The following is a 12,634-nucleotide window of genomic DNA, read 5'->3' as shown; positions in this document are numbered from 1 at the left end:
TTTTCTTAGTAATTCCAAGATCCGTGCAGTGTAACGATGCTGTGTGACGGCTCAGTCCAGTAGGAGTATGAGATCCAGTCCCTGAATGGCCTCCTTCAGCAGCCCTTCCCTGGGCCCAACCGCGGCCCACCGAGCCCCTGAATCCGGTTCCGCCCACCGTGCAGAGCCTGTCCCCCCCAGAGAGTCTGTGGGTGTCTGTTTACTCTGCGGTTTACCACCTAATTACCGCCGTCTTGGAGGATGGAGGGAGAGGTAAAAAAAGGGGGGGGGTTGAGCCAGTGTATCGTGACCCCCCCCCACCCCCCCCACTTGATCCAGGGTCTTAACAACACAAAGATACCCAACACTGATATACAGACTGCTTTTCTGCAGTGATCTGCACACAGTGGTAATGTAGTGTTACACCAGGATGATGTAACAACTTACGCCATTCGTTTTGGCGTCATTTGCTTATTGGTGGTAGTGTTCCCAGCTGGCGTCCCAGTTATTGGTGGGTCGGGATGGGGGGCGGTACTCTTGCCTCATGCCCTGCCTGAGCGTCCAGGGGGCTCCTGACTCACCAAGACCCAGTCCTGGATAAATGCTCATGGGAGATGAGTGATGGACGTATCGTGCTGTTGATGATGCTTTGTCTCCCATTTGTACTTGTACAAGAACATTGGGATGCGTTTCATTTTACACGTCCCGTCACGCTCTCCTTTTAAAGCTTGGCGTCCAAACTCAGGGACGGTCGTCCATCCAGTGCCCCCGTCTCACAGTTACCAGGGAGGCCGAGTTATAAAGGACGGATGTGAATGGAAGCGGAAGGCAGAGGGCACCGTGTGTTTGTGCGTCAGGTTCGAGGCGGGAGCACCGCTGAGACTCGCCCTCTCTCTCTCTCTCCCCGTCTCCCTCACTCACTCTCTTTCTCAGTTCTTCTCGCCGTCTCATCCTCGTTCCCTCCTGCTGGCGTGTCAGAAGCGCGTCGCGTACAACACACAGTCCGCCGGGGATCTCCGCTCCGACACTGGCGGGGTGGGGGGGGGGCGCAGAGCCGTCACACATCTTCTCCGGCTTCCAGGAAATTCCACCCTCCTCATCCTCTGCGATCGCCCCCTCCCCTCCCTTCGCTCGCGCCCCCCCTCCCTCTTTCTTTTTCGTCTCCCCCCTCCCTCCTCCTCCTCCTCCTCCCCCTATCCCTCGCTCCCTCTCTCCCCTCTCTGCCAGCGTCTCAGACTCTGCTGTTTCCTGTCTTTCTCTGATGAAGGGACGCACTAAGCTCCCCTTGCTCTGTTCTTGTGTGGTAGGTACAATTTATCTCTCAGGAGAAGCATCTCTCCTCCGTCTCATCCCCCTCTCTCTCTCCCTCTCCTCCCTCCCTCACCCCTACCCAACCACCCCCCCCCCCCCCCCCCGACCATCCCTTGCCATGCCGTGCTAACTCGGAGTGTCAATATTGCCATGGATGGTTTTTCAGCCGATAGCAGCAGAGGCTGTGTTCTGCGGAGTGTTGGTGGGGTGGGGGGGGGGGACGGCGTGGGGGTGTCTGTCTACTTGCCGTCATGCCGGATTTCGCAGAGAGACCTCCAGTCAGTCACCAGCGTAGTTCTGCGCTCGCCAGCTGTGAGTCACTGCGTGTTTGTGTTTGTGTTGCTGGCTGCATACTTGGCATGCTTCGCGTATGTCACCATGCGTGTCACCGTGCGTGTGCATGTATACCATGTTTTTCTGTGTGACTGCCCCCCCCCCCTCCCCCCAATATTCTGTTTGTCCCTCCTCCCCGCCGGTACGTCCGCCCGTATTGATACCTGTTTGACTGCAGGCCGTGATGCAGATCTCTGATGTGTGTGTGCATGTCTGTGTGACTGCGTGTGTCATATCGCGTGTGTTTTAATTGGTGGCATGTTTGCGTGTCAGAAATGCGATGGGTGGCCGACCCGGAGGACTTGTTGCTGGGCGGCGGTTGAAGGTGTGGCCGTGTCCATGTGTCTGGGGGGGGGGGCGATCGATCAGAGCCCAGTGTTGGTTGGGGGGGCAGTTGTCCTCACGCTTCACGGTCCGTTTCCCAATCGGAGCAGGACTAATGAGGCGTCCTGTGTGACGAAGGCCTGACGGGTGCCAGGGTGCGGGGGGGGGGGATCTGTTTTTTATGGGATGCAGCAAACGGGGGGGGGGGAAGGTTTTCACTTTTCACGCCCTTCCTTGCCCCCCTGCCCGCTTTTGACCAGGCTGTTGTGATGATGTGAAATGTTTAGTGGTCAATATATAATATTCATTTGCCTCCTGCAGACAGATGTGCGGGAGGGGGGGGGGGCACCCCATGACCACATGACCGTGAGGATGAAACTCCAGTAGTATAGCCAACCTCCTGCTGCTGGGAAGTCTGGTCCTTCTTTGAGAGCAGATGAGGATGATCAAAGGTGGAAAACATAATCTAATGTACATGGACGGTATCATAATGTGGCTGAGGCAGCGTTGAGAGCTTTGAGGGGCTTAGACCCTCTGCAACAAGTATTATTATGGTAGACAGAAAAGCTGGTAAGGGGGCTGTATTCTGGACCAGAAGGCTTTAGGTTCAGGTCCCGCTTGTACCCTTTGGAGGTGTTTGACCCGGATCATATCATGGAAAACACATAACCTGAAAACAATAAGCTGTATCAGCAGCTGAGTGTAAATTAAGAACCAAGTTCCTGGTAATTAATCTAAATACAAAGCAAGACCCTTTAGTTTCCCTTTGCAGGTCTTTATGGTGTGACCCAAGGCCAGCTATGGTTCCTGTGGGGATATGGCTGACATTTCATTTAACAGATGCTTTTATCTGAAGCGACATGCAATTTAGAGAACAGGGTCAGCCAGACCCTGGAGCGTTTGGGGGTTAAGGCCCTCATTCGGGGGTGCAGTAGTAGAATCACTTTGTCAAAACTGGGATTTGAACCACCGACCTTCCAATCCCAAGCACAGGTTCCTGGCCCTCCAAGCCACATATTGCCTCTGGGAACCCTGCTTCTGATTTTCTATTACCTCTCCCATGTCATGGCGCATTTGTTTTTCAGTAACCATCTCCACTCTGATTCTCTCGATGGAATCACAAGGCCAGTAAGATCGATTAATGGCTTGTTTCATTAAGAAAGGCTGGGTGAATTGGCAGCCTGATCATGGATCATTCTTGAAGAATGATTGGTTGGATGATTACGCAGGCTAATGGTGATCGTCAAATAGGACGGAGCGGTTTTCTGGCAACGCTGGGCTGGAAGCTGAGTGATCACACGTGACTCTGTCTGTGGAATCCCACACCTTGGCCTGTTGGGTCATTTTGACCAAGAATGGTTGCCATCACTCTTGAGGTCCAGGACGTAAAAGTGGATTCCTCAGCATGTTCCACATCCTGTTGTTATATTGATGCGATCAGACTGGACAATTAATGAGTAATGTTTAATAGACATTTAATTATATGAGCACAGCAGTCTCCAGGGCCTACAAATGCTGAGGGCCCTGATGGGGCCTCTGCATGTCAACCAATGCCTCCCCAACCCTTTGTAGGGCCTGAAGCAAAATTTGATCAACATAGGTGTCATTTGTCATCTTCTTTCCCATTCTGACAGGCTGGTTGGATGGGGCGCCCCCTGGTGGCTGCTAGGCCCTAGGCAGCCTCTTAGTTTGCTTATGCCTTGAGCAGGCCCCGGTATGAACACAACACCAGCTTGAGAGCCATTCACCCAGACCAGCGGTTTTCAACCTAGAGGTCTAGAGCAGCCCCTGCTGGATAAAGAAGCAAAAAAGCCCACCCTGGTTTTCTGACCTTGCGTTAGTGGTAAGGAGTCCCAAAGTCTGTTCTGTTTTTATTTAAGAATCCATAGTTTGAGAACGGCTGAAAATCCCTGGTCCACGTTTTTGCTCCCTCCCAGCTTCTGGTAGAACATTATCACATTGAGGACCTTTAGAGGAACCTGAACATCAGCATGCTGGGAGGGAGCAAAAATGTGGACCAGGGATTTTCAGCCGTTCATCAGCATGCTGATGTTCAGGTTCCTCTAAAGGTCCTCAATGTGATAATGCTCCACCAGAAGCTGGGAGGGAGCAAAAACGTGGACTGCCTGGGAATCCCTAAGGCCCGGTTTCAGAAACACTGTATTAGACCGCAGACAAGGAAGAGGACGACTGTAACTGACCATGTCATGGCTTATGCCACAGATTAGGGGATAGCTGTCATTCATCAGTGTCTGAAGCTAAGGGTGTAACTCTGTGTAATGTGTTGTTTTATTAATGTAATATTTACTTCGGTGAGCAGTAATATATAGTGGTACCTCGGTTCTCAAACTCACTAGAACTCGAATTTCTTGAAAGTCGAACAAACCACTTTGACCTAGAACTCGATCTGAATATCAGAAGTCGAACCGTGAACGCTGACCTAATATAAATTGTACACGCCAGGAAATGAGTCATACTACAATGCAATTCTTACTTGAATGCCTTCTTCACAGACTGGACGATTAACCAAATAAAGCAACGCAACATTACAGTAACTAACAATAAATAAACCACTAACTTACGTGTACTATTAGAGCATTTATGTCATTTATTTAAACTTTATTTTACCAGGTAAATTAACTGAAAACCAGTTCTCACTGCTTTACGTGATATTCTGGAGAAATAGCAGATTACGCATCGAAACTGCCTGGGATACAAACGTCATGCGTGTAACTAAACTCTTCAGCCAATAAGGGCAAAGGTGTGTCGTCACGGAGGCGGTTCCAGTTTGTGCAGCCGGGTGAGAGGTCGCAATGCATCTAACCGTAATGCATTGCGTCAGGATCAGAATGCGTTGCTTTAAGCCAGCGCTGTAAGCAAGTTGAACGCACCCAATGACCGGACTGGGGAAACAAACTGAAACGCGGACTTAACACAGAGGACTAATGACAACAACCAGAAACAGCTGATCACATGGGGATCCCACACGAGGTTAACGAGGGGGCGTGGCACATGAAAGGAGCGGACGATCAGGGCAGGACAGGGGTAATGTTGGGATAAGATCTTTATAGTTTTGGAAGCCATTCCAAAAACCACTGTAGTTTATAAATTTAGTTCGTACATATAATCCTGTGTGTGAGGTTATAACTCTTGTTGACATCTTGTGATCTGAGTCTGAAGCAGAGCATGCAGATTGAAGACCTCTTTAAGCTTCTAATTTTTAGGAACAGTATCAAAAATTGGTACCTGGAAAAAAAAATAGAGGGAGAGAAAAACATGTCTCTAAACCAATAAAATAAACTTAAGTTTGTTTTGTTGGCAAGGACACTGAACAAATTCATGAGAGTTTCAGTCTGTTTCAAACCCGGAGGTGTGCCGGTTCTTTCCACGTGAAACATGTGGAACAGACCGACCAATGGCGGCTCCCCACCCCCTGTGGATGTCGTCATGGAAACACGCTGGTTCTTGGGAGTGGTGCTTTGGCTGTGTGCTGCTGTTTGTATCGTATGATGCGGTAACGCGGTGGAGACTGATGTTGCTTTGAGATGCAGCTGGACCACATCTCCATGTCTCACACAGCAGGCTATTGCAAAGGCTGTGATGGGGCTATTTTGTCAACTAATGTTCTTCTTGGAGAACAGGGCTTGTGTGGAGAGCAGGGTTCACAGGAACAGGAGTCTCCACAAGTCCTCTCTGAACCATCCCCGTTTCCCTTCTATGGATTCTGCTGCTGGGCAGGGTACTGGGGCAATTCTATGATTTTTTTTTTTTAAAGTGGAGGGGGTAAGAGGGGCCATAATTCATACAGAGGAGCTAACCATACAGTTAGCCAATGATATGTTGTGAATTGGTGAGTGACAGGTGAGGGGGCACTCCGAGGGCCAATCAGCTTTCAGCTGGGGTCACTTCACCTTGGCTCCACCTCTGTGCACGCCCCTAGCAGGGTAATACAGAGTATTGTGGAGTAGGGCCTGTTCTGCATCGGTGACCTGTTGCTCAACAATCACTTGTTGCGTGTGGGACATCCTATAAATATTCCCCTGTGAGGCATGTTATATTGCCCCTCCCCCTCACCCCTGAAGTCCCCTTACGAACCATTTGTTGTATTTTCTGACCCCACTAGGTGGTGCTCTTGGTTTGCTTTTGGGCGTGCTTTCAGTCTTTTTTTTTTAACATAGAGCACCACCTAGTGGTGTCAGGAAGTACAGCAAATGGTTCATGAGGCTTCATTTGGCCAGCACTACCAGACAGTATTGACTGTAAAGATGCTGTAATTGATAGTGTCAGTAGATACTGTGTGGTGTTAGGGAAGCAGTTTAAACACAGCTTAGCTGGGGATATGCTGCATTGCTGGGGTCTGATCTACCTCCAGTCTAAGGAAAGCCAGCTAAGAAGAGGGGGAAAAGCCACCCCCACCCCCGCCATTACAAGCCCTGCAGGGTACTTTAAGGGGTCTCTCCTGTGAGTGGAGCACTGGCCTTTTCCAATACTCCCTGCTGCATGGGTTTAATTTGGATTATATCACAACTCTCATTATTAATGCTAATGTATGTGTCTCCAAAGTCAGGACCTTCCCAGTCGTGTTATTTCCTTTTTGCACTTTCAGCACAAGAATACTGATTTTACACTAGAACTCATAACTGGAATGTTTTAGGGCCTGCCAAGCTAAGTGTTTGCAGACTTTCTTTCGATTGCTGATGAGCATGTCACCCTTCCGAAAGGAAGCTCACTGCAGGAATAAGGTTACTCATTGTGTGTAGAGAACCATGTAAGATATTTCATGTAAGCATTCGGATGGCGTACCAGCTCAGAGTTACAACAGCTGAATCTTCCTATGATTACATCCCACTTTCCATTTACTAGCCTCTCCATCCTTATGACCACGTGAATGAGTCTCAGTTGGTGTGCAGTACGGTGGGGGGGGGGGCATTAAAACTGAATTTCAACCTTTTATATTCTGTTCTAAAACCAGCATTATTTCACCGACCGTTTTCCTCCTTTATTTCAGATTCCTCTAGCTGCGTGACATTTACAGGCGGTCAAGGTCGACCCTCCGCTTTAAGTCGTGTTTTATATCCATGGAAACCTTGAACAATCGGGCGCACGAGAGAACGCTTTGTACAGACATAGGCGTGCGGGCGGAGACGCCGGCGCACGCGGATCACGGGGCCTGCGGACGAGCGCGGCTCCGATGAAGTTCGCGTCACTTTTATTGCGTGTGAAGGAAGAGAAACGGCGGAGAGATAAAGGAGGATGAGCGACTGTTTGGTTTCCGTTGCTTACCTGTGGCCGCGTATGTGAATCACTCCGTGGCTGTAGTAGAATGGAGTCAGCTCAAGTGCCGGTATATTTAGCAACGGGGCCGTGAATCACAGGCGCGTCTGAGTAGGAGTGTGGAAATTTCGACGCGTGTCGTCACAGGGCAGAGACACTTGTCAACAGGGATACATAGTATCCTGGAATGGGGTGGGGGTTGTTTAGAGGGAAGGAAGACCCCTCAGTACAAATGGCAAACCATCGGTCTTATTGTATGCAGTTTATTTATGAGATAGCTGGGTACCAGTGCAAAATAACGGCTGAAAATGAGCATAGGGTATCAAAGATAGTAAACATTTCAGAAGGAAGGATTAATTGCGGTTTCGTCTTCAATTTTTCACGCACCGTCACACTTTAGTGCAGAAACAAAGAGCACTCCTTATATATGACAACAATAAAATGAGTTTTAAATGATTAATATAGGTTCTAATGTCGATTTGCAATTTGGGCGGGTGGTAGGGGGTGTACAGCAAATTAATATATCTGTTAACATCTTCGCGGTATTTCTGCAACACTAGCGGGACATTTTCGTTTAAGGTAGAGATGTACCAGCTCTGCTGTGCTGTTAAATCCTCTCGTTTCGTATACGACCGGCACATGTAGTTATACGGATGGCCGATTTAGTTTGATTGCTCGTGCGCAAGGGGTATTGCGCCGATTTATTGCTTGTTTAACATATTTGTTCATGCGTGTTGGAATAGGCCGGCTCGGCGATGTCGTACATGGCACCGGGGCGGGAGATCTTGAAACGAGAGTCGTATTTATGAAGTTATTGATCGAATAGAAAGACGGGGTTACTTTGCTGTGTGCTCAATCGATATGTGTACATACATGCTTGCTGCTTCGGTCTCACTGGAAAACAAAGCAAATTAACCGATCGGTGTGAAACACAAGCGTTATATAACCACATAGCTTTTGAAACTTATACGTAGCACGGTCTTTTGGGGATGGCAGTGCACCGGTCGCTGAATGACGTCCAGGTCCATCCAGCCGAAATGGGTGGGGGAAGGATGTGTGATCCCCGGTACACGTGGGGGCGTACTGGCGACCGTGCTTGCTGCCGCCCTCGCCGCCTACCCAACGGCGGCGTGTCCTCTCTCTTCATGCTGACGTCAAGGCAAGCGAGGAGCTCCGCTCCGCAGTCGCTCCTGAGATGAATGCACAATAGCGCGGCCACCTGGCGCGCTAGCACCGCCTTGTGGATGAGAGCAGCCACGACAGCAAATGCAACGCGCTTTAACCAGCAGTCTGACGGTCAGTCAGCAAATGTGCAAACGATAAATAAAAACTCTGCCCTCGTTTAATACGATAAATCTGTTTATGAAAATATGTGACAATCTCCCACAGTGGACCTAAGTCATGTTTTGCCTTATCAGTAATTTGCCACGGAGTAAATATGGTTCAATGCCGGGCATTAGTAATTAGTTATTATCTGATATTGAACCTAGGCTGATACATCTAATTGCCTTATGCTTTTCTGCAGTAGGTGAGATGCAGTACTTAGACGCCAGAAAATTACCCGAGTGCATCGCAACAGCAGGTCTGACATGCCCTAACACCACTTTATGCTGGGATGGGACTTAGTGGTTTATTGACTGGAAGCCAAACACACACTGCCGTTTCCCTGCTGGCATGTTATTTGCGCACTGCATTGTCCAGCGGCATAAACCAGCGTCTCCCTCCATGCAGCTGATGAACTTGCTCTGTCTCCTGTGACGATGCTGGGGAGCCCCTGTTTATTCAAAGCAGAGCTTTGTCTGTTTAGAAGGTTGCGGAATGAGGTGGTTCAGGAACTGGACGTTGATGCCGTATTATGGGTTCAGATCTGAGGTGAGGTACAGTACCACATGTCTGCAGCAGTACTTCTGAGAATTGTCTTTCACCTGAACCATCTCAGTTAGCCTCTACATACTGTATGCAGGCAGAGCTGGGTAAATTTCAACATTGTGAAATGGTCTTACACAGTAAAAAAAAAAAAAAAAGGTATTTTGGTTATTGATTCAATTAGCACTGATATTAAATAAAATGTCTCTGATCCTGTAAAATTAAGTCCCCCAATAGGACACTGGCCCACCAGTAGCCATTGAAATTGCTTCATTTCACCTTGGCATAATGTGCACAAGTGCCCAATATGACACCAAAAGAACACAATGCATTCTTCTACAAGAAATTCCTCATTTTAGTGCTTGATTGACAGGGGTGGAAACCGGCCTGGTGAGACTGTAGACTCTCCCATCAGAGTTTGTCACTGGGAAGTATACTTTAACTATATCTCTGCAATCTTAGAGTCATTGAGATCTCTTAGCTGTGATAGCCAAAATAATGTACATCCGGGCCAGCTCAGGATATCACTTAATGATCTCTAAGTGGGTTAGGCTTTTATGCCCTCATTTACCTCAGCAAAAACAATTGTTTGGAGGCACCTGTCATCTTTACACTGGGTGTCCCCCGTTTATGCAAGTCATTCTTTTGTTTTACTGCATTCCTGTACTGTTTAACATTATGGCTGGTCTTCATTTCAAGTAATCGGTTTACTGATTTCAATTAGGGATTCTGCACTTGCATCCTTGAGCAAAACTTATGCCGCAAATGAAAAATGAATGGAAGTATGAAATACGAAACCATACGCCGTGTGAGTTTGCTGTGGGTGAAATCTCCCACTTAGCCACTGAAGAATAAACCTAATTAATGATAATGAGCCTCTGTGCTTTGCAGAGACCTCTGTTTCCCAAACACAGCAGTTTAATTATCGACTGAACACAAACACAATGCAAAAAAAAAAAAAAAACGTGTTTAGTCCAAAACACCCGGAATGTATTAGTCATTTTTATGATTCTTTTTAAACTTTTTTTTCTCCCTTTATAGAGAATTAACACCTTTGTGACCCTCAAGCCTGTATTTTGCTTTGTGTTTAAAACTGTGAGGCATTTATTTAGTATATTGTGCAGTGTCATAAGGTCATATTGGTATATGCATGCTGGTTATGTTACTGGTAAAGGAAGTATCACTGGAAAATATGCACCGATATCTATTTCTATCCTGTCTCTGCTTGACTCTGACACCGCTGCGTCTCCCTGTCACCCTGCCGGGTGTAATACATATTACAGAGCCAACACCAAGGCGGGGATTGTGGGTAAAGACCAGGGAGAGGAGGTCACCTTGGTCGGTGTGAAAGTTACCGGGCGGCTGCTAGTTACTGCGAACGCATTGGGGAGGGGGGTCGGCCCGAACAGATAGGAGGCGGCGTGCTCAACAGCGCGCATGATACATTCAATAAGTAATACCAGTAGGGTTTCTGGAATAGATCTTGAAAAAAATGCATGCCTATATTTTGTCAGCTCTTCATTGAGCTGTGCTTAATTATTTATGCATTGTTTTATATGCGTGATGGTCTGGTATCGGTATGTTTCCAATGTCATCAGTTCCGCAGCAGAATAAAGTTCACCGGACACTAAGCAGTCACGTTGAAGGTACGCAGTTCAGAACCACGGACAGCGGTCAGTGGTTATGCGTATCTGCGGCCGCCAGGGAACGCTGTTCGCACGTTTTCTCACAGAGTTGCCTCGACCCATTTAATAGTCAGCTGCAAGATCAACCCGGAAAATAATTAGTTTAGTGTGAAAGTGGTTCTTGTGTTGGTAACAGAGAGAGCCTGTTCGCTAGTATAAGGATCAGCAATCGCAGGGGCGCTTTCCGCGGCAGAGGAGGGAAGACGCCGAAAGGTTCGCGCGGAAGCCGCGGGAGCTGGGACAGCCTGCTTCGGCAGCTGACGACCTTCATTTCGCAGAGGAGGAAAAGGAAAATCAGAGCAAAGGTGGCCGGGCTGTGTGTTACGTGTGTCCACGGGTTTGTGTCCACGTGTGTTCACTTCTCTCTGTAGCTGTCCCGATGCCGTTTTATTCGTGCGTAAACCGTTTTCATCCTTGTGAGAGGCGCCTCGTCCTGTGAACTATCTCTAAGGTTACCTTTCACTTAGGTGGCGTGTTAAATTTACACATCGCACCTTAGCCCCACATTATTATCAGCCCCTCTCGAGCTGTTTCATTCGGTTATGTATAGAGGCCTACGTCCATAATACAAACAGTGGCTATCCGTGTTTTTATGTTTACTCTTGGCCGATCTTATCGCTGTCGATCGGCGTAATTGTATTCTTAATCGCGGTATTTCTCTTTGTTCATCCTTGCCTTTTTCCCCCGGACATCTTTAAGTAACACTGCGCTCGCATTCCAATCTTTACGGTCGATCAGACCCCCTCCCTTGCTCCCCCTTGCTTTTTAGTTTCTCTCTAAGGAGAGAGAGACACACACACCCATACACACACACACACACACACATAGAGAGAGAGAGAGAGAGAGAGAGAGAGAAGGTGGAGATTGCGAGAGACAACTGAATAGGGAATGGATGGAGAGTGTGACACTATTTTATACGTTGTTAACCATGCAATATTTAAATGAACTTCAGCAACTGATTGCTTGGTATCATTTTGTAGGTTCCATCCCGTAATTAAAGCAATAAGTACAATAGCGCTCGGATACACGCATGCCGACTGCCACTGGGATAACAAGCGTCTTAGGATACGACTGAGCCGCTTTTGAAGCCATCCCCGCTGCCCGTTTGCTCCATAGCCTGCTCTGAATCGCCGGCGGTGGACAGTAGTTCGGGTCTATGGGTGTCGAGCTGATGTCTCCGCCTGTGAGGAACCTGAAGTGCTTTTCGCCGGTGATGTGTCAGTGTAAGGTCGTCTGTAGTAGCCGGACCCTGTCCATGATGTTCGGCTGCAAGGTAAGGCGACACCGCGGCCGGGCGCCTTTCTCCCCGGTCCCCGCTCCCTCCGACGCGTCTCTCCGATGTGCTCCGAGAGGAATAAGCGATGAATGAACCCGGGGCCTGAAAAACGGCGTGTGTAAGTGAAATGCGAGTCGGGCGGGAGGTGACAAAAGCCGGCAGATAAGGAATATCAGAGTTAATTGCCGCTTATGAAATGCATCACATCCGAACGCGATATTTTGGAGCTGCTGACTGCGCTTTTTGACACTTATGTGCTGGAATGAAATTCCTGTTCGCTGCAGCACAATTGTACTCCCTCAGTATAATCTGATTTTAACTTGTCGGCATTTGTCCCTTTTCTGCGGTTTAATTTCCAAATCCGTTTCGGTAATTCAGTGTCGCGGTGCGGGTTAATAAAGCCATGTGCCAAATTATATAGTGTTGACAGAAACTACGGGCTGGACACGCTTCTTGGGTTTAAACTTCGGACGCGTGTATTCCTGGATTTGTATAATCTGTTTAAATTACACGAATGAGAACAACGCGGCCTGTTTCACGGGTTTTTGAGTACGCAAGTACTTTGACGTTTTAACACAAGTCAAAC

General features: G+C 48.2%; 1 protein-coding gene across 6 annotated transcripts in view; it reads left to right on the top strand.

The window, feature by feature from the left end:
• The window catches only part of LOC111839579 (disks large homolog 4), a 77,807-nt gene that overhangs the window by 19,544 nt on the left and 45,629 nt on the right, over positions 1-12,634 (top strand). For 2 of the 6 annotated variants that reach the window (XM_023803642.2, XM_023803641.2), the window contains exon 1: positions 11,893-12,045. The exons of 1 other annotated variant lie outside the window; for it this stretch is intronic. In XM_023803642.2, the coding sequence (XP_023659410.1) occupies positions 11,929-12,045 (117 nt within the window). In that variant the 5' untranslated portion in view covers positions 11,893-11,928. Of the gene's footprint in view, positions 1-1,183; positions 1,283-3,773; positions 3,791-10,817; positions 11,078-11,892; positions 12,046-12,634 lie in introns of those variants that run through there. 3 more of the 6 variants (XM_072706407.1, XM_072706410.1, XM_072706409.1) reach the window with 3 other exon arrangements.

This window comes from Paramormyrops kingsleyae, chromosome 24 (assembly GCF_048594095.1).
Source record: "Paramormyrops kingsleyae isolate MSU_618 chromosome 24, PKINGS_0.4, whole genome shotgun sequence".
In the NCBI taxonomy this organism is placed as follows: domain Eukaryota; kingdom Metazoa; phylum Chordata; class Actinopteri; order Osteoglossiformes; family Mormyridae; genus Paramormyrops; species Paramormyrops kingsleyae.
The sequence above is the reverse complement of the archived record's forward strand: the minus strand, read 5'-3'. Positions and strand labels throughout refer to the sequence as shown.